The sequence below is a fragment of the Monocercomonoides exilis genome (genome assembly GCF_001643675.1).
Source record: "Monocercomonoides exilis strain PA203 chromosome Unknown scaffold3-2548433, whole genome shotgun sequence".
Taxonomy (NCBI): Eukaryota; Preaxostyla; order Oxymonadida; family Polymastigidae; genus Monocercomonoides; species Monocercomonoides exilis.
Genome location: NW_027150548.1, coordinates 2,144,734 through 2,162,835, shown reverse-complemented (window position 1 = coordinate 2,162,835; position 18,102 = coordinate 2,144,734). Strand labels below are relative to the sequence as shown.

The window sequence follows — 18,102 nt, the reverse complement described above, 5'->3', positions numbered from 1 at the left end:
AAATCTATTCAAAAAAACAACAAATCATTTTTCTTGCAAGGTAATTGTAGTACACTGGAAAAATAACAATTCGCAATAGAGCGAATATCCGAACGCATGGAGCAGGTTTGCTCCTCAATAATGAGTATTGGTCACGAATTATGGGCGGTTTAAGATCTAACTTCGCCAATACTCAAATTCAAAGTTGATCCAAATTGTCCGCAATGAAAATGAAGCAACAACCTGTTACAATAGAACACAGAGACGGCGATGGAAGTGAATTAGATCAAAATTTAACACTGGTCAAAGTTGAATATTTTAGTGAAAAATTTACCAGGATTTAAGCATGAAATTTATCATCCGGAATGGAAGAAAGTGCACAGCCGAAGATGTCGAACGGCAAGCTGCACATTGTGAAGAGATTTTATCAAGAACAGAAGCTATAAAATTCTGTGAGATAATTATTGGAATTAGAGCCACATTGTGCAGCGAGACAATTGTCCAAACAGAAACTATAAAAAATCGAGAGATGTTTAAACAAAATGAAGATATGATATTCTATAGGCTTTAAAAAAGAATACAACTACACATTATTTTGTTTATTTATTTGGAATAAGAACAACGTATTGAAGCAAGATATCGATATATTAAGAAAGTGCTTGATATCGCAAGAATTAAAAAGGATAGATCCACAAATTGCAGAGAGATTATTTTGGAGAAAGAATTTCCTGTCTAATGAAATTTCGAAACAATATAATAAATATATACAATATTGAAGAGATATATTCATATAATGCTGTGGAATTCAAATTTAAACAAAACCAACGAGAAACAACAGAATATTGATGGAATTTGTAAGGAAGAAGATCCGCGCATAGCCGCGAGATGTGAATTAATTCAGAAGTGATTATATAGCAATAATAATTTGATTACAGTTTGAATATATATAATTAAAATGAGACAAATCATTGTATCGAAATAAATACAATGAACATAATCGTGATTAATCGTAAGACTAAAATTGAATAGAAAAAAAAGAGAGCCGCGCTTTGCCGCGAGACAGAAAGAGAAGAGAGAGCCGCACTTTACCGCGAGATCATGATTTGATTAAATAAAAGAGGTGCAGAGAATTGAAGCGAGAGAGGGATAAATAGAGAATCTGCTTGATATGAAAAGAAGATTTATTGTGAAAAGAGCTGAGCAGTTACGCGAGATACATATAAATACAGTGACGAAATATTTATATTTATATTATGCAAGGATATTTGTAATAATCGATACATATATTACAGCAATGTTTTAATAAAAGGATAATTTCATTGCAGTTACAAGATAATTATTTGAAATGAAGCTGTGCATATTCGGGAGAGAGTTACAAAGAATCAAACCGAGTTCGAGCTCGAGATCATGAGAAAAGAGAGAGAATAGAAAGACATGCTTTTCCGCGAGACTAAGAGACGAGTGAGTAACCGCGTTCAATACCGAGACTATGAGAAGAGATAGAGCAGAGAACAGCGTTTCGCAGCGAGAAGACGATAGAGATAGAATACTCAGTAAATAGATTGACTTTTGCTAAGGAAATATAGACAAGCTGTGTCACGACACAATATTAAAACTGAATAAGTGAAATATCATCAATTTATAATTCGAAATGATACGTTTCATTATAAGAGAAATTATCACATAAGGGAAACCGCTAAATATTACTGGACTGAGAGAAAAAAGAAATTTGTGGATTGTCGCGAGATAATCGAGGAGTGACAAATTGTTTTTAATAGAAAGAATTTGAATGAAGAGAAAGCTGAGTTTACTACGAGAAAATGATGGAGAAAGAGATTGAGAGAAGTTGTAAATCGATAATACGATAAAAAATCGTGCACTTTTGCGAAATAGGTGCAGACATTGTAACCGCGAAACTTTTCGAGAAGACTGAAGAAGTGAAATCCGCAAAGAATCGCGAGGAGAATATTGAGCAGGAGATCACGGTAGACCGCGAGAGGAGGATACATAAGGAAGCCGCATAGTGCAGCGTAATGAAAATTGAAGAAGATTCTGCATTTCTCAGCTAAAATGCTGATAGACGCACTCAGCCGGACTTAGAAAAAACCGGACTATGCACTGAGGGGGGAGAAAGTCGCAGAGATATTTCAGACAATCGCACCGAGAATACTAGATACAATTTTAGAACAGATTGTGCCGGTGCTCTGCGGAAGTACTTGGAGACTATCCTCCGTGAGAAGGAAGAAAGAGAGAGGAACACCAGAAGACGACATAGCGCTAGTCCACACGTTCCTGAGAAACATTGGACGAGTGATGAAAGAGAAGATGAACGAAGCTCAGAGGGATCTGACGATTCTGATTCTACCAGCCTGGCGGGGGCAGACCTGGACCCCGCTACTGCAGCCTGGGCATTCGATAAAGACCCTGGGGACTTTTCAGGAGTGCATGATACCGGGAGCGAAGATAAGGAAGGAAGGCTGGAAATTACCCCCAGGAGAGGTTATAAGCGTTATACTGGAGAAGAGAATATTCAGGGGAGAGACCTCTTCTTAACATGGGGAGAACACGTTGGAGCAAAAGAGATAGCAGCAGCAATACTTAGAAATCAAAAGAGCGAAAGAGATACGTGGAGAGCGCTGCGAAGATTCAAGCAATTTCTAGATAGAGAGAGTATGGATGACACTGACCCTCTCACAACAAAAGATGTAAAATGGATTATGGCAGAGTTCATCGAAACACTCTCGAATACTGACCTGTCCAGTGGAGTGATTAATCAGACAGTTCGAAAAGTACTAGATTCTATTAATCTATTCAGAGAGACTAAGATTGATGTGAAAGACATTGAAATATTTCTAAAAACCTATGTTGGGGAGAAACCAAGAAGAGGCAATCGATACAAATCGATGTGGGACTTGACAATCATCACGAAATGGGCTGAAGCCACTCACGATATGAAAGACCCGCAGACCCTCCAAAGGAGGGCTCTCATTTTAACTATGATATTTGGTGCGTTAAGACCAGCAGAGCTGGAGAGGATGAGAAGTGTTTCAACGATATTTAAAGACGAGTTAGTCCAGATGCAAGTACAAACAAATACATCAGGGGGAGAGACGGTAAAGGTTATTATAAATAAGCATCCAAATCCACGCATCGATGCTGTGGTAGCGCTCCAACGTTGGATGGGTTATACAAAGATAACCTTTTGAGACGAACATGTGTGGTTCGATATCAGGGAGAGGCAACCTGCAAACTTGCAGAGGATTAAAGAAGAATTAGTGGCTGTCTTGAGAGAGAACGGAATGCCCTACACATTTACCGCGTACTCGATAAGACACGCTGTGATAACACATTTGGCAAGACAACAAGCGGCAGATTGGAAAGCAACTAATGCGAACGCGAGATGGGCGCCAGGCTCTAGAGTAGCCCAGGAGTATTACACCGTGCTACCAGTTCAGGACACGAGATGGATCCTGGAGACAATCGGAGGCCCAGTACCCCTTGCTGAAAAGGGCGAAAAGTCGGAGAAGGACAGCAAAGGAAAAGAGATCTCAAATGAGAATACAGAATCAGGAACAAAGGAGAACACAGAAGAAACATCACAAGCTGAGGGAGAAGTGGATATGAGCAAGAGAAAGAGATCGAAGAGACGAGGGTCAATTCGAGAGAAGAGGTCGCAGCATGAGAGCCATTTAGCACAACTTCTAAAAGGTGAAGAGATATCCCCCATAATTCCCCACAGCATTATGGAGAAGACGGAGGGCAGACAAACTGCTTTGCAGAAGAAGCTGGAAACTGATCGGAAAAAACGCGGAGAGTAAAGTGCAGGATAAATGGTTAATATCACAGAAACATCCGGTAACCGATCAATGAAACCCCGAAAACACCCCAAGAAAGGGAGGAAGCAGAGACAGGGGTCGCACCTTCATCCGCAGTCCCTCTGTTCATTTGCCGCACGACAAGGTGCTAGTTATGAGGGTTTAAGATCAGAGGAGAGAAGAGAATGAGGGATTTCAAAACTCATTATTGAGGAGCAAACCTGCTCCTTGCGTTCGGATATTCGCTCTATTGCGAATTGATAGAACGCAGTGAGACAGGATTTGCTCCGAAATAATACTAACGCGGATGGAGAGACTCAGAGCGGCTGGGTGCGAGATGAGAGAGAAACATATGGTGAAGTATAGGACGAGGAAAAAGTGGCGAGATAGCAGAGGAGATAGGAAAAGAGAAACCGTCCAGGGATATTAAGCGCACCCAGAACCTGTATTTACAAACAGGAAAGCTAGTGAGACCGTTAAGAAGAACCTTACTTCTTTTATTCATGGTAAGAAAGTGCAAAGAAAAGAGTCAGACTGGTCCATACAGAGTGTGGCGAGCGAACTTGCTCTGTTACTGCAGCAGAAGAGCGGGAGGCAGAGCAAAGGGCACGCAGTTTTCTTTTCCACGCCTCGCGAAAGCGAGTATGGTTTTTCTTTCTGCTCCGTTTTGGAACACTCGCCTCTCCAGATCCCTGCACGGACTGCAGGAGACAGCTCCGAGGGGCTATGTCCCCTGCCCTCTGGTCTTCGTGACCAAAGCGATAAGGCGAAGTTGGCGGTGAAGTGATTCGGACAATTCATTATATTCTTTTTATTATTTAACATGGTATTGTCAATATTTTCATCTCTCCCTTTTTTCCACGTCATATTTGGGAGGGCGAAGTTCTCACTTAAACCGCCAATAATTCGTGACCAATACTCATTATTTCGGAGCAAATCCTGTCTCACTGCGTTCTATCAACTTTTATTGATAAACTCGTTTGTCACTGTGAAGTTTTATCTCGTAACGATCACAATAATGGCTGTGTGGCAAATGTCAAATAAAATAGTCTAAGATGATATTACAGACATTTTTAACTGAAACATTATCTTTCTGACTTTTTCAGATCCAATTAACTCTGTTGAAATAACTGCTTCTTCGACTTCAAAAATGTTTGAAATGCGAAAATGAAGAATATCGATTTTCAAGCTGTTTTTGAACAATGAATTAACACCTCACTTCTCAAAAAAATTATTTAATTAAAATGAAAAATCATGATTTTATCATCCATCTAATTCTGCTTATTGAAATTATTGTGAATTAAATTGTTGCTTGAAAACATTCAAAATGCTTCAAAAGAAATAAAACCATAAAGAATTATGGTTATTTGCGAGGAGATATGAAATTGCACTGCAGTTTGAAAATGATTAGGATCACAGTATCAGCTCAAATACTCGTCGCATTCCTCACCATAAATCTCGTTCATGGAGAAGACATCGCAAACAGCATCATCAGAGGCGCTCGCCCAGACAAGGTGGAACATGCATCGGGAAATCACATCTGTGGTGCTCAGACAAGCCTCGCCCTCATCAACACCTCCTTGTGTGTGACCCATCTCAACCTCATCCCTCTCAGTGGCTGTCCACTCCTCACTGCCCAACACCACTCCGCTGCATCCATCTCCTCCTCCACTTGCACCATCCACCCGCCTTCACTCAACAACCACCACCACCACCACCACCAATGCCCCCTCTTCCTCTCTGCCCATGCCTCCCTCGCCCTCACAAACTTCTCCCTCACCACCCGCCAACCTGCCATCTTCTCCTTCCCCCTCTTCTCCACCCCAAACAATCTCCTCCATAATGCCCACTCTCCAATTCCTGCCTCCTTCTCCGTCTCCCACTCCTCTTTCTCCTCCTTCATCCCCCTCATCCAGCCCTTCCTTTTTTCTCCTTCTTCCCTCTCTTCCCCTTCCCCTTCTCCTTCTCCATCCCTTTCCCCTTCTCCTTCATCTTCCTCATCCTCATCCTCATCATATTCTTTTTCTTCTCCTTCCCCTTCCCTTTCCCCTTCCATTTCCTCTTCCCCTTCCCCTTTCCATATCTATCACCAATCCCATCCCCACCTCCAAATCCATCTCAATCTCCATCTCTCAAACACCCTCTTCTCCAACATCTCCTCTCCCCAATCCCCTCCACCACTTCCATTCCTTCCTTCACACTCACTCAATTCATTCATCTCAACCACCTCTTCCTCTTCTTCCTCTTCCACCAACACCAACACCAATTCAATTCCCTCATTCTCTCTTCACTCATCTCTCTCCATCCACTCAACCATCTTCATCCACACCCACAACCCCATCGATGGTGCCATTCTCCCCAACTTCAACAGCCCATCCACTTCTCTCTCTGCCTTCAATGCTTCTTTTCTTCATCAAACTCGATCTTCACCAAATGCTCCTGTTGAATATATTGGATCAGAATCTCAAAGAGCGAAACCTGGTAGATTGACTTCATTCGATGCAAGTAGCCATCGCTTCGAGTGGTGCGAATGGAAAGATTCAACTGGTGGAAATAACTATGGAGGTGCACTTTATGTTGTTTGCACAAACGCAAATCTCACAATCACTTCTTGTTCATTCAATAACTGTTCAACCGGTGATCATGCTGGAGCATTGTTCTGCGGAAATTTGTTAAAAATTGATATCACAAAATCCAATTTCACAAATTGTTCAGCTGCTCATGGAGGAGCAAATTGTATTGGTGGGTCACAATCAAATTCTGTTTATTCATTCTCAGAAAACACAGTGGAAAGTTGTTCAATATCTGGCTGGTGTGGAACTGGCTGGTATTTTGGGGTTGGTGGAATGCCATCAAATGCTCAATTCTTGTTCACAAACTGCAAGTGCATCGCAAATTCTGGCAACGATTCAACTGGCTCTCTCACATTCAATAATCCTCCACAAAATAAACCAAGTCAATTTTTTGTTAATGATTGCCAATTCATAAATAATAAATTGACAAGTGCATCATCTTCACGCGGAGGAGCTGCGCTGTGTTGCACAAACACCTTCACTTGGATGAGTGGAGTAAAATTCATCACATTCTGTTTCTTCGATGGAAACACTGCCACAAATGGAAGAGGAAATGACGTGTTCTTCAGTGGTAATGCCATCACACAATCTCCGTTTGAAAATTGTGGCTCAACAACAGAATCAAATAGAGTATGGGATGCAGGAACAGTTGAAAACGCTGAGTATGTTGGCAGGTTCTTGCTTTTCCTTCAAAATTCTCCAATGAAATGTCTTTCTAACTTTCGTCTCTTATTTTTGCTTTCTCTATTTTCTCCTCTCCTTGCATTCTTTCTTTTCTCTCAAATTTGATAGTTTTTTTTCCTGAATCTTGTCATTCACCCTTGTTTGTTATATCACTTCTCAAAATTACCCTCCGTTCATCCAAATTCTTTTCTTCCAAAATCCAACATTCAACTCGAATCTCCTCTTCGAAACATCTTCTCTCTTAAACCCAAAAATATCTTCAACCCTCTCAATCTCATTTCCATCTTGAATGAATCCGAGATTAACAATTTCTTTCTCTTTCCTCTTCTATTTTTTATTTTTTATTTTTTTCCTTCGGTTGTACAATTTCTCTGTTTCCTTTTCATTTCTCTCTTAATCTCTGATGCAGATATCAAATGTGAAGAAATCCAATCAGATGATGTGAATGATGATAAAGAAGGAGATGCTGTGTGAAATGTCGATGATATATTTGAAGAAGAAGAAGATGATGATAATGAATAAATGACATGAAATGTTTAATTGTTGAAAATCGAGAAGATGAGAACCAATAAATATCAACGGAGAAATTCATTGAAATTCTCTTCTTCAGGATTTTGTCTTCTTCTGGCAAATAATATCCTTTGAATTCGTAACAATTTCAATTTGATTCTTTCTCTCTTTCCATCTAAAAATATGAAATATTGAGCGATCCCTTTTTCATCCCATCTCTTCTTCTTTCACTTCCCTTCTTTCACAAAAAATCATCTTTCCTCAAACATAATTCTTTGTCAAAGCCCAATGCCAAGCATCTTCGAAATATCTCGCATTTCATCTGTCCTTCTTTATTCTTCCTTCCCAACTTTTCTTCTTTTTCTTCTTCAAAGCGATCTAATCCCTCATCCTTTCAGCATTCTTAAAAATAATAATAATAATTACTTCAAATAAATAACAACAACAAACCTTCTAAACATATTTTAAAGTCAATAACTCTATGTTATCCTATTGGCAACTGTTTCCCTCCAATAAAAATTCATAATTCCTTCCGTTTTCAAGTGTTCCATCATCTGATTCGCAAATCATCCTTTCCATCAGTTGTTTCTCCATCAAATGCATCGATTTCTAGCTCTTCTGAAAAATGTGAAATTCATGTATTCTGCTCAAATTCCATTTTCATCATTGAAAAACATCATTGTTTTTCGTCTGAAAATATCATCTCCAATTTCCTTCCCAATCCCTTCATCCTGGGCACTTTCCATATGAATTCGCTCTCCCAACTCGGTGGTCACCCTGCACAACGAAATATAAACATTTCATTCATTTTCATTCTTTTCCATCTCCTGCCCTGAAAGAAACACAAAAACAGTCAATAGGTTAATATTCATATAAAGAAAAATAAATAAAGACCAAACTGCGCTTCGACTGTTTTTTTTCAAACAGCCTCATTTCCACAGCCAACATCATTCAAAAAATCAATCTCTTCATTTCAGTCTCAGAATGGTTGAATGCAACGTTTCATCCTTCTCCACATAACATTTCATATATCTCACTGGTGGGTCTTTTCAGCCCGTACACATCGTGGTGGCTGTCAGGATGTGTTTTTTTTGTTTTTCTCATGATCCTCTCCTTTAATAATATTCTCAACCACCCAAAACAGTATTTGATGTCTATCTCATCAACACCAGGCACATGAGGGATATGGGGCAGAGAAGAGATGGAAGTTTAATTTTTGTGGCAGGGAGTAGGGGTTGAGTATATTTTTGAATGTTAATATTTCAAGAGGGGTTTTTGAATGAAAGAAATTCTGAGACAAAGGGGTGGGGAAGGAACATGCGAGATTTGGAGAAGATGATGTAGTAAATATATAGAGAAGTGGTTGGAGATGATGAAAGAGGACTGATTGGTGATTGGAGAAATGGATTTTGAAAAGAAAGAAAAGAGGGCAAAAGCTGGAAAGAAGAGGGAAATTGAGAAATGTTCATATGAAAAGGGGGTAACTTTTATGAGAGGAGAATGTTTTATGGAAGAGACAGGGAAAGATGAAGAAAAGGAAGTGATTGATATTTTTTGATGATTTTGTGAGCTGAATGGAAGAAGGGAATGGAAAGGAATGGAAATTGAGAAATATCTCCATTTTTTGTTTCTAAGGGGAATGGAGAGGAAATCGCAAAATGAAATTCAATTGCCTTTGGAAAAATACGGCAAGATTGATTTCCACAATCTGTTTGTCACAAATTTTGTGATTGAATTTTTCTAACCAATCTGAAATTTATACAGCAAGCGAGCCGTTTTGGCCAATCAACAACTTCATACAAATTATTCTCAACATCATAAATGTCGTTCAACTGTTTTCGCATTTCTCAACTGCATCTTCTTCTTCGTCTTCTTCTTCGTCGTCGTCTTCCGATAATCCTCCTTCATTCAATCAACCATCTTCCTCATTTCTCGGTTTGCAAACACAAAATTCGCCTTCTCACAATTCACTTGCTTATTCAGCGACAAGCACGCCTGTTATGAATCGCATAGCCAAAAACACACAAAATCTTCTTCAGTCACATATTGCTTCCTCTTCTTCGTCTCTTTCGTCCCCTTCTTCAACTTCAACTTCATTCTTCCTCATTCATGCACACATTTGTACGGCATCTATCTTCATTTCAACAATTGTGATCCTTCTTTTCTTCTTCAATGCATTCTTCGATGAACATCAAAAATGATACTGTTTTTTTCAGTTCGTTCAACTCCCATCGAATTCAGTGCAAAGCCTTGTCTTTCATTCCTACTCAGAAAGACGAAAGAAATATTTATTCTGACATAGAATTTCAACCAACCTAACACAGCAACGGAAATGATTTTAAATCCTATCGAGAAAAGCCGACCACAAAGTGCGCAATAAAAAATAGAAATAGAATCTGAATTATTTATTTTGAATCTGAAAGAATTCACAGAAAACAGAAAAAGCAGGGCAGAAAAGGATATTTGGAACGAATGATTGCGGGGATGGACTTCTTCAGATTTCGCAATGCTTTTTGTTCATCGGAACGAGAGGAAAATGAAACGATGATGAAAAGCGATTTTTTGGAAAACCCATGCTTGAAGGGAAGTTGCAAAAGATTCTTGCACTGATCGGTTCAGGAAGTTGGAATTAGAATTGTAAGAGAAACAGATATTTTTGAAAAGCTTGTTGATATAATTGAAGAAATGGATATTAAACAAAGGAAAACATATGATTCCTAAAAGCAACGAACGTAATTCGCATTTGATTAAGAAGAGAAAATAAATGAAGAAATGAAGAAGAAGTGTTTTCATCTGGGTTAATTTGGGGCTCGATGAAAGATAAGCGATGATATGTACTCCTGTTGAAAAGAAGATGATAGGTATAGAATTTTTCTACGAAATGGAAAATGGAAGAAATTTAAATGAAATCAGAAAAAGTTTATCATTTCCAGTGATTTTTGTGTCAACTGCGCTGAAAGTGAGTGTTTGAAGAGGAACAAATGTTGAGCTGAGGAGGGTGAGAGAGGCGTCTTGGAGGAGGGAAATGAAGCCAGTGAGGGCATACTCGATGGTGGCGCATGGGGTCTGTTGGGGTCTGCCACAGACATCGACATCAGTTCCATTGCTGGCAACGATTTTATTCTGGTTGATGATCGGAAGCCAGCCATTATACACTGCATTGTCTGCTTGTCCATTATTATACACTCTTTTTGTTGGAGTTGTTGAGCCACAATTCTCAAATGGGGATTGAGTGATACTGCTTCCACTGAAGAATACATCGTTTCCTCTGCCATTTGTGGCAGTGTTGCCATTGAAAAAACAAAATGTGATGAATTTTACTCCACTCATCCAAGTGAAGGTATTTGTACAGCACAGCCCAGCTCCACCATATGTGGTTGGATTTTCGACTTTGTTGTTTATAAACTGGCAATCATTGATTGAAAATTGACTTGGTTTGTTTCCTGGAGGATTATTGAATGTGAGAGAGCCAGCAGAATCACCGCCAGAATTTGAGATGCACTTGCATTTGGAAAACAGGAATTGAGCATTTGATGGCATTCCACCAACCCCAAAATACCAGCCAGTTCCACACCAGCCAGATATTGAACAATTTTCCACTGTGTTTTCTGAGAATGTCCAAACGGAATTTGTTTGCGGATACCTGATGCAATTTGCTCCACCATATGCAGCTGAACAGCTTGTGAAATTGGATTTTGCGATATCAACTTTTAACAAATAATCACAATATAACGCTCCTCCATGATTTGTATTTGAACAATTGTTGAACGAGCAAGAAGTGATTGTGAGATTGGCATTCGTGCAAGCAACATAAAGTGCACCGCCAACACTTGATCCACCATTAGAATCATTCCATTCGCACCATTCAAAGCGATGACTGTTCACATCAAAGGAATCCAGTCTTCCAGGTGATTTTCTGTGAGTTTCATTTCCTTCAAATACAACAGCAGCATTTGATGAAGAACGTGTTTGGTGAAGAAAAGATGCATTGAAGGCAGAGAGAGAAGTGGAGGGGTTGTTGAGGGAAGGGAGAATGGCACCATCGATGGGGTTGTGGGTGTGGATGAAGATGGTTGAGTGGATGAAGAGGGACGAATAAAGGGAGAAGGAGGGGATTGTATTGATGTTGGTGGAGGTGGAAATGGAGATGGAAGTGGAAGAAGTGGTTGAGATGAATGGATTGAGTGAGTGGGAGGGAAGGGATGGAAGAGATGGATGGGATTGAGGAGAGGAGATGTTGGAGAAGATGGTGTTTTATGAATGAAAAAAAGCCATATTAAAAGAGCTTTTGTGTTTGTTTATGTTTGAAGCTAAGTAATTGTTAATGATATAAAAGTAATATTTGAAGTGTTTTTATTCAATTTTCATACAAATCTATTTTGTTTTCTGTGATAGAAGCTCAAAAATTCAATTGAATTATTGTTCATTTCTCGTTTCAAATTATTTATTTTGCTTCATTTTCATGATTATATTTTCATTTATGAAGATGAAAACAAAAAGACCAAATTTTTTTAAAAAATCTGTATATTAAACTCTTGAATTTTGAAAACGAAAACAAACATCTTCATGCGAAATTTTAACAACAGCTTTAAATGACTTTTTCTTTCTAATTGATTTCTATCAGTTCAAAAAAAGAAAAAAATAAATAAAAAAATAAATTAAAATATGAAAAGAAAAAAATAAAGGAAATTGTTATTGAAATAAACTGTTAATGCTTTCATTCTTGTTAGATATATATGTGTGATTATTTTTGAAATCATATTTTTTCATTCAAAAATTTCGGTACGAAAATTTTCCTTAAATATTAGCAAAAGAACATGGAAAAGTGAAAAGACTAATAAAAGGCATCATCATCTTTATTTGTGCAAAAATTTTTGTTTTTAAAACAGTTGTACTGTATTTAGCATCTGAAAATAATATTCCTTTCCAAAGACTAACAACCTTTGAAAAAACAGCACTCGAAAAAAAGTTATGATTACAAAAATTATCACCAATACAAAAATAAATAAATAAATAAATCAATATGTTTTGCTTTTTTCATCCAAAACAATATTTCTATCAATGGAAAATATTGTCCACTCACTTTCTTTTTCATTATTATTTCAGTAACTTTTTCGTTTGATATCGTATCCAAAGCTGTCAACTTTCAAAAATAAAACATTTTGATAACAATTATTATTAAGGTTCCTCTGAGAAAAAAAATATTTCAAAACAATTATTCTCATCAGAATCAACATTTTCCATCTCATCTCTAATCTTTTAGAATTTTTTCTGTTCATCAATAAATTTTTTCTCTGATATATTTTTTTCGATGAAAGTTGAGCATGTGGGCTTTTCTTAAACATCTGCACTGAAAAAGCTTCAAAAAACTTTGTCAGCCCCAAATACTACTGTCCAGACAACACACAACGTTTTTCAAATGCATAATGTTTTTGAAAATGAACCAAGACAAATCGAAATGCTTGTGGAATGGAACTGACAACTGCATTTCATTTCAGTGGATGATTCTTTTTGAAATCATAACAGTGTTTTCTTTTTAAGAATTATCAGATGGTGTTTTGCCCCTGGATTAAATCACATTTTTGTTCTGTGTCCGATGTCTTCCAGCAATCTGCATAGTAATTTTTTGAAAATCTGGAAAGACAATGAACTGGGATTACAATTTTGAATTTGAAAAGTGCAAATTAAAAATCAAAAAAGTTGCATTCGAATTCGAAAGGTTGTAAAACATTAAAAAATTCAAAAAAAAAAAAAAAAAAGAAAACACGAATTCGGCTTTATTTCAAAACAATATTATGAGTTCATTATTATTAGGTTGTGTTATTCTTTTTGAACAGTAATAAATGTTGAATTATCGTGCTGTTTGAAATTTGGTTTTTTTTCATGAATTCTTGCAATTTGTCTGTCAAATATAACACTCACATAAATTGGAACAATTAAAAAAATCTGACATCCAATAATTTTCTTTCTGGTCAAATTCAACCGATTGATTGTTGGAACACATTAGAATACATTTCTCATTTCAATGAATCTGAAAAACAAACACTCGCATCTTTTCAAAAAGAATAACTCATGTTCAAAATTATTTTGAAAATCAAAACTTTTTTCGGGGGTGATGATTATTAAGAAAATTCATTGTCAAAAAGAATCAATGAATCATTGAAATGTGAAAACCTTTCCATAAGAGTCAAAAGCTCATATTTGATGGAAAAGATAGACAAAGATGGCTTTCATAGGTTTTGTCACTTTTCAACGTTCATTTATCTATATTCAAAGTGAATTGTCAAACAGAAATTATTGAAAAGAAATTTATTCCATTTCAAAAAAGATCAATTGAATTTTGCAACAGAAAACTTTTTATTTGTGGAAGGAAATGCTTGTGTTTTGCACTTCAATAACTCATTGAACAAGTCTCATTAGAACACAAAGTTTTGCAATATTTTCAAAAGGATTATTTATTGTAATGAAATCCAATTATTTTGATATTTGAAAAAAGAGTATTTTTTCCAAAAACAAAAGAAAAACAAATTTAATCATAAAATGATGTTTTTCGGATTTTCACAAAAGAAACAACAAAAATATTTTATTTGAAAAAATTGTGAACTTTTTTCATTTTTAATTCTGTTCATGAAAATGAATGAAAAGCATTTTCCATAATGTCATTCAAAAGAATGATGCATCATTTTTAGATTTGATATCAGTGCGAAGATTCCTGAAATTTGAAAAACCTTCAAAAAATTGATTTATTTTGAAATTCGATCAAAAAAACAATGTTTTTTTTGGGATGATTAGCAGTAGGTTCAATTACAACTTGAAATTTTCTTTATTCCATAATCATGAAATGTTTCGAATTTTCAATAAAGAAATGATTATTTTGTTAATTGAATATTGATTGGTGAAAGAAATGAGACAATTGAAAAACAGGAAAAAAGAGAGAGAACCAGTAATTAAATAAAAAAATAGGTGACATACGAACAATCAATTCACTTTCATTTATTAGAAATATCTTCAAAATAACTTCAAAATCATTATTTGTAACTTTTTTGATAGATGATTTTCAATCTTATAGTTGTGGGTTCTTAAATAGAAAGGTTTTGATTTTTTTGGATAGAAACTGTAATTATAAATATAAATATGTTTCGTTCATAAAGATTTACATCATATTTGAAACAAAATGACGATTTTTATTTTCAAGATACTTGCGAAAAACAATTTCATTCTTGAAATGAAGATTTTCTTTCTTTGAATGTTTTTGACATGGGAACACAAGAAGGATAAAAAATATGATTTTGAAATATTCTCCATTTTCTGAAAAAAAACAAGTGTTTGTGTTATTTTCAGTTTTAAATTTCCAACAGACTTTTCTTTTTTTGTTGCAAAGAACTCAAATGACTGATTTGAAAACTGAGAAGCAGTTTGAGATGATGATTATTTTTGACAAAACTCTTGAATTCAAAAAAACACATTTTATTCAAAAATGGTGGGCTTTTTTCAAATTCAGACTGAAATTTGTCCTGATAAACATGTGATGAAAATAAATCTCTGAAAAATATCCATCATTGAAGCTTTTGACTGGTTTTTTTAATGAAATAACTCCACAAAGGGAAATTGAAAAGCTCTGAAAAATTTCATTGTCTAATATACAAATAGCTGCAAAAGTGCACTTTACGAAGCGCGGAAGATTATTATCTTGCATTCCTTTTCTTCTTCCTCTTTATTCTTTTCTCCATCCTTTTTGCAACGTTCACTCTCACTCTCCCAATGCTCTCACAACCCCATCGATGGTTCCATCCTTCCCAACCTCAACAACCCATCCACTTCTCTCTCTGCCTTCAACACTTCCTTTCTCCACCAAATACGCTCTTCACCAAATGAACCTGTTGAGCATATTGGAACTGAAACTCATAAATTGAAACCTGGAAGATTGGCTTTTCCTGAATTGAATAGCTATCTTTTTGAATGGTGTGAGTGGAATAATTCAATCAGCGGAGGAAATAATAATGGTGGTGCTCTTGATGTTTATTGCACAAATGCCAACCTCACAATTACATCTTGTTCATTTCACAATTGTTCTTCAAGTAATGCTGCTGGTGGAGCGTTATATTGTGGAAATTTGTTAAAAATTGATATCACAAAATCCAATTTCACAAGTTGCTTTGCTGACCGTGGAGGAGCGAATTGTATTGCTGGTCCTCAGTCAAATTCTGTTTGGACATTCTCAGAAAACAGAGTTGAAAGTTGCTCAATAAAAGGCAATATTGGAACTGGATGGTATTTTGCTCTCGATAATATGCCATTTGATGCAAAATTCTTGTTCAAAAATTGTTCCTGTATCGCAAATACTGGTGGTGATTCAACAGGTTCTCTCACATTCAATTGGCCTCCACAAAATAAACCAAATCAATTTTTGGTTAATGATTGCCAATTTATTAATAACAATCTGACTGCCTCTACCAATTATGGAGGTGCTGCCATATTCTTCTATTCAACTTTCACGTGGATGAATGGAGTAAAATTCATCACATTCTGCTTCTTCGATGGCAATACAGCAATAAATGGAAGGGGAAACGATGTGTTCTTTTACGGAAGCAACATCACTCAATCCCCATTCGAGAATTGTGGCTCAACAACCCCAACTAAAAGAGTGTGGAATAACAATACAGCTGAAAACGCTGAATTCAACAGCTGGATTCCAATCATCAACCAGAACAAAATCGTTGCAAATGGTGGAACTGATGTCGATGCCTGTGGCAAAACACAGCAAAGCCCATGTGCCACTGTGGAGTATGCTCTCGGGTGCATTGCTCCCTTCAGCGATGCCTCCCTCTCTCTTCTCGTCTCCACTTTCACTCCCACATAGACTCTCACATTCCGTTCTCCAAATATAAATATCACTTGAAAAGATGTATTTTTTCTGATTTCTTTATTATTCCTTCCATTTTCCATTTCATAGAAAAATTCACAAGCTTTCATTTTCTTTTCATAAGAAGTTAAATATTTTTTCAAAATCCTTAACGAAAGACCAGAAAAAAATATTTCTTCAAAATTTCTTCATCTATTTTCTCCTTTTCATCAAGTGCAAATTCCACTTGTTGCTTTTGGGAATGCTTTCTATTATTCGTCTCTCAAAATGTATTTCTTCGTTTGAATCATCTTCATTTTCAACAATAACCATTTTCTCTTTTTCACCTGCTCTCTTTTGCTCATTTTTATCATTTCTCTTCTTATTTCATAGAAATTCTTCCAATAAATGCAATTTCAATGATTAATTGTCAACAAGAAATTTTCTGTTTCAAAAAACTGTTTTTTTTGTACTTCGGTGCTTTGACAGAGTCATTTCATGTATTTCGAGTGATTCAAAATGCAGAAGAAACAACTGATTTTTCCTCCACAATATTCAATCTAATGACATTTTTCACACTTTCCATTCATCATAGGTCCATTTCTGCCTTTGTTTGTTTGTTAGCTTCATCATTCACAAATTCTGTCTGCTTTTTTTTCCCTAATATTTATTTGGCACCAATAAATGAGAAGAAGAAGACAATGATGAAGATGAAGAACGAAATGAATTTTCTTGAAAAAGATTAAGCAGCAATGATGACGATAGCCTTAATGGAGGATGCAGATGTCAACTTTACGAGTACCATACGCAACAGCAAGCACGGCGGAAAAGAAGACAATCCAATGCTCCAATTCAGAATGGGAATGGCTGAACAAGTCAATCAGATTTTTTTGCTCTTCAAATTCTTCTCATTTTTGTTCAGTTTTTCATATCTCTTTATTCTTTTCTTCTCCATTGTCTTCCTTCGCTCTTCTCTTCATTCCTTTTATCTCTTCTTCTTGAATAAGGACACTTGTCTCATTCATTTCATCTCAAAATACAATTCTTCATAATTTCACTCAAATTCCATTTCTTTCTCTTTCTCTTCCTTTTTCTTTCATCATTCTGTTTTCTTCTGCTTTTTCCAATTGATGGAGAAAGAGAAGATATCTCACTCACATTCTTTTCTCACAATATCATCCAAAAGTTATTCTTCAATTGAATTTCCTCTTCACCTGCTTTGTTATCACATAAATAAATATTTCTTCATTCATCAATCATTTTCTATCCGTATTCTCTTTCCTTAACTGATATCCCTTAATCTTCGCTCAAAATTGTTTTTTTTCTCTCCATTTTTCTTCAACTCATGAAATGTTCTTAAAATCTATTCTTCCAAACCCCCTTTTTTCTCAAGCCCAATACAAAAACAATGCATTCATTCAAATATTAAACTTTTCATTTTGGCTTGCTGAGAATGAATTGAAAAGACGTTGCGAATGTATTCACAGCTTTGATGCAAATGATCGATATGTTCAATTGAATAGTCTTCCTTTGCCATTTCCCATTTGTTCTCCAATTTTTCTGTTTTAAAAGACATTCTAAATGAAGACGAAAATGAAGAAATTCTGTTTGAAACTATCATGCTTTTTTTGATGGAGATGATAGAATAACAAGAAGAACGAAGAAATATCAGTTGTGGAGTGTTTAATGTTTGTTGACG

At 36.2% G+C, this 18,102-nt stretch overlaps 4 protein-coding genes across 4 annotated transcripts; 2 read left to right on the top strand and 2 right to left on the bottom strand.

Moving 5' to 3' along the window:
* Positions 1 to 2,651: 2,651 nt before the first annotated feature.
* MONOS_10066 (uncharacterized protein) lies at positions 2,652 to 3,185 on the top strand (the record flags this gene model as incomplete). Its single annotated transcript, XM_067862475.1, has 1 exon — positions 2,652 to 3,185. One exon carries the CDS (start codon positions 2,652 to 2,654, stop codon positions 3,183 to 3,185), a length of 534 nt encoding a protein of 177 aa, XP_067735462.1.
* A 93-nt stretch (positions 3,186 to 3,278) lies between these two features.
* MONOS_10067 (uncharacterized protein) lies at positions 3,279 to 4,155 on the top strand (the record flags this gene model as incomplete). Its single annotated transcript, XM_067862476.1, has 1 exon — positions 3,279 to 4,155. The coding sequence occupies one exon, from the start codon at positions 3,279 to 3,281 to the stop codon at positions 3,795 to 3,797; it is 519 nt and encodes a 172-aa protein (XP_067735461.1). The 3' UTR covers positions 3,798 to 4,155.
* Positions 4,156 to 4,272: 117 nt separating this feature from the next.
* MONOS_18538 (uncharacterized protein) lies at positions 4,273 to 4,731 on the bottom strand. The gene has a single exon (XM_067871566.1). The coding sequence runs from the start codon at positions 4,659 to 4,661 to the stop codon at positions 4,296 to 4,298; it is 366 nt and encodes a 121-aa protein (XP_067735460.1). The 5' UTR covers positions 4,662 to 4,731; the 3' UTR covers positions 4,273 to 4,295.
* Positions 4,732 to 5,153: 422 nt separating this feature from the next.
* Positions 5,154 to 5,850, bottom strand: MONOS_10068 (uncharacterized protein; the record flags this gene model as incomplete). Its single annotated transcript, XM_067862477.1, has 1 exon — positions 5,154 to 5,850. The coding sequence occupies one exon, from the start codon at positions 5,848 to 5,850 to the stop codon at positions 5,344 to 5,346; it is 507 nt and encodes a 168-aa protein (XP_067735459.1). The 3' UTR covers positions 5,154 to 5,343.
* Positions 5,851 to 18,102: the final 12,252 nt, after the last annotated feature.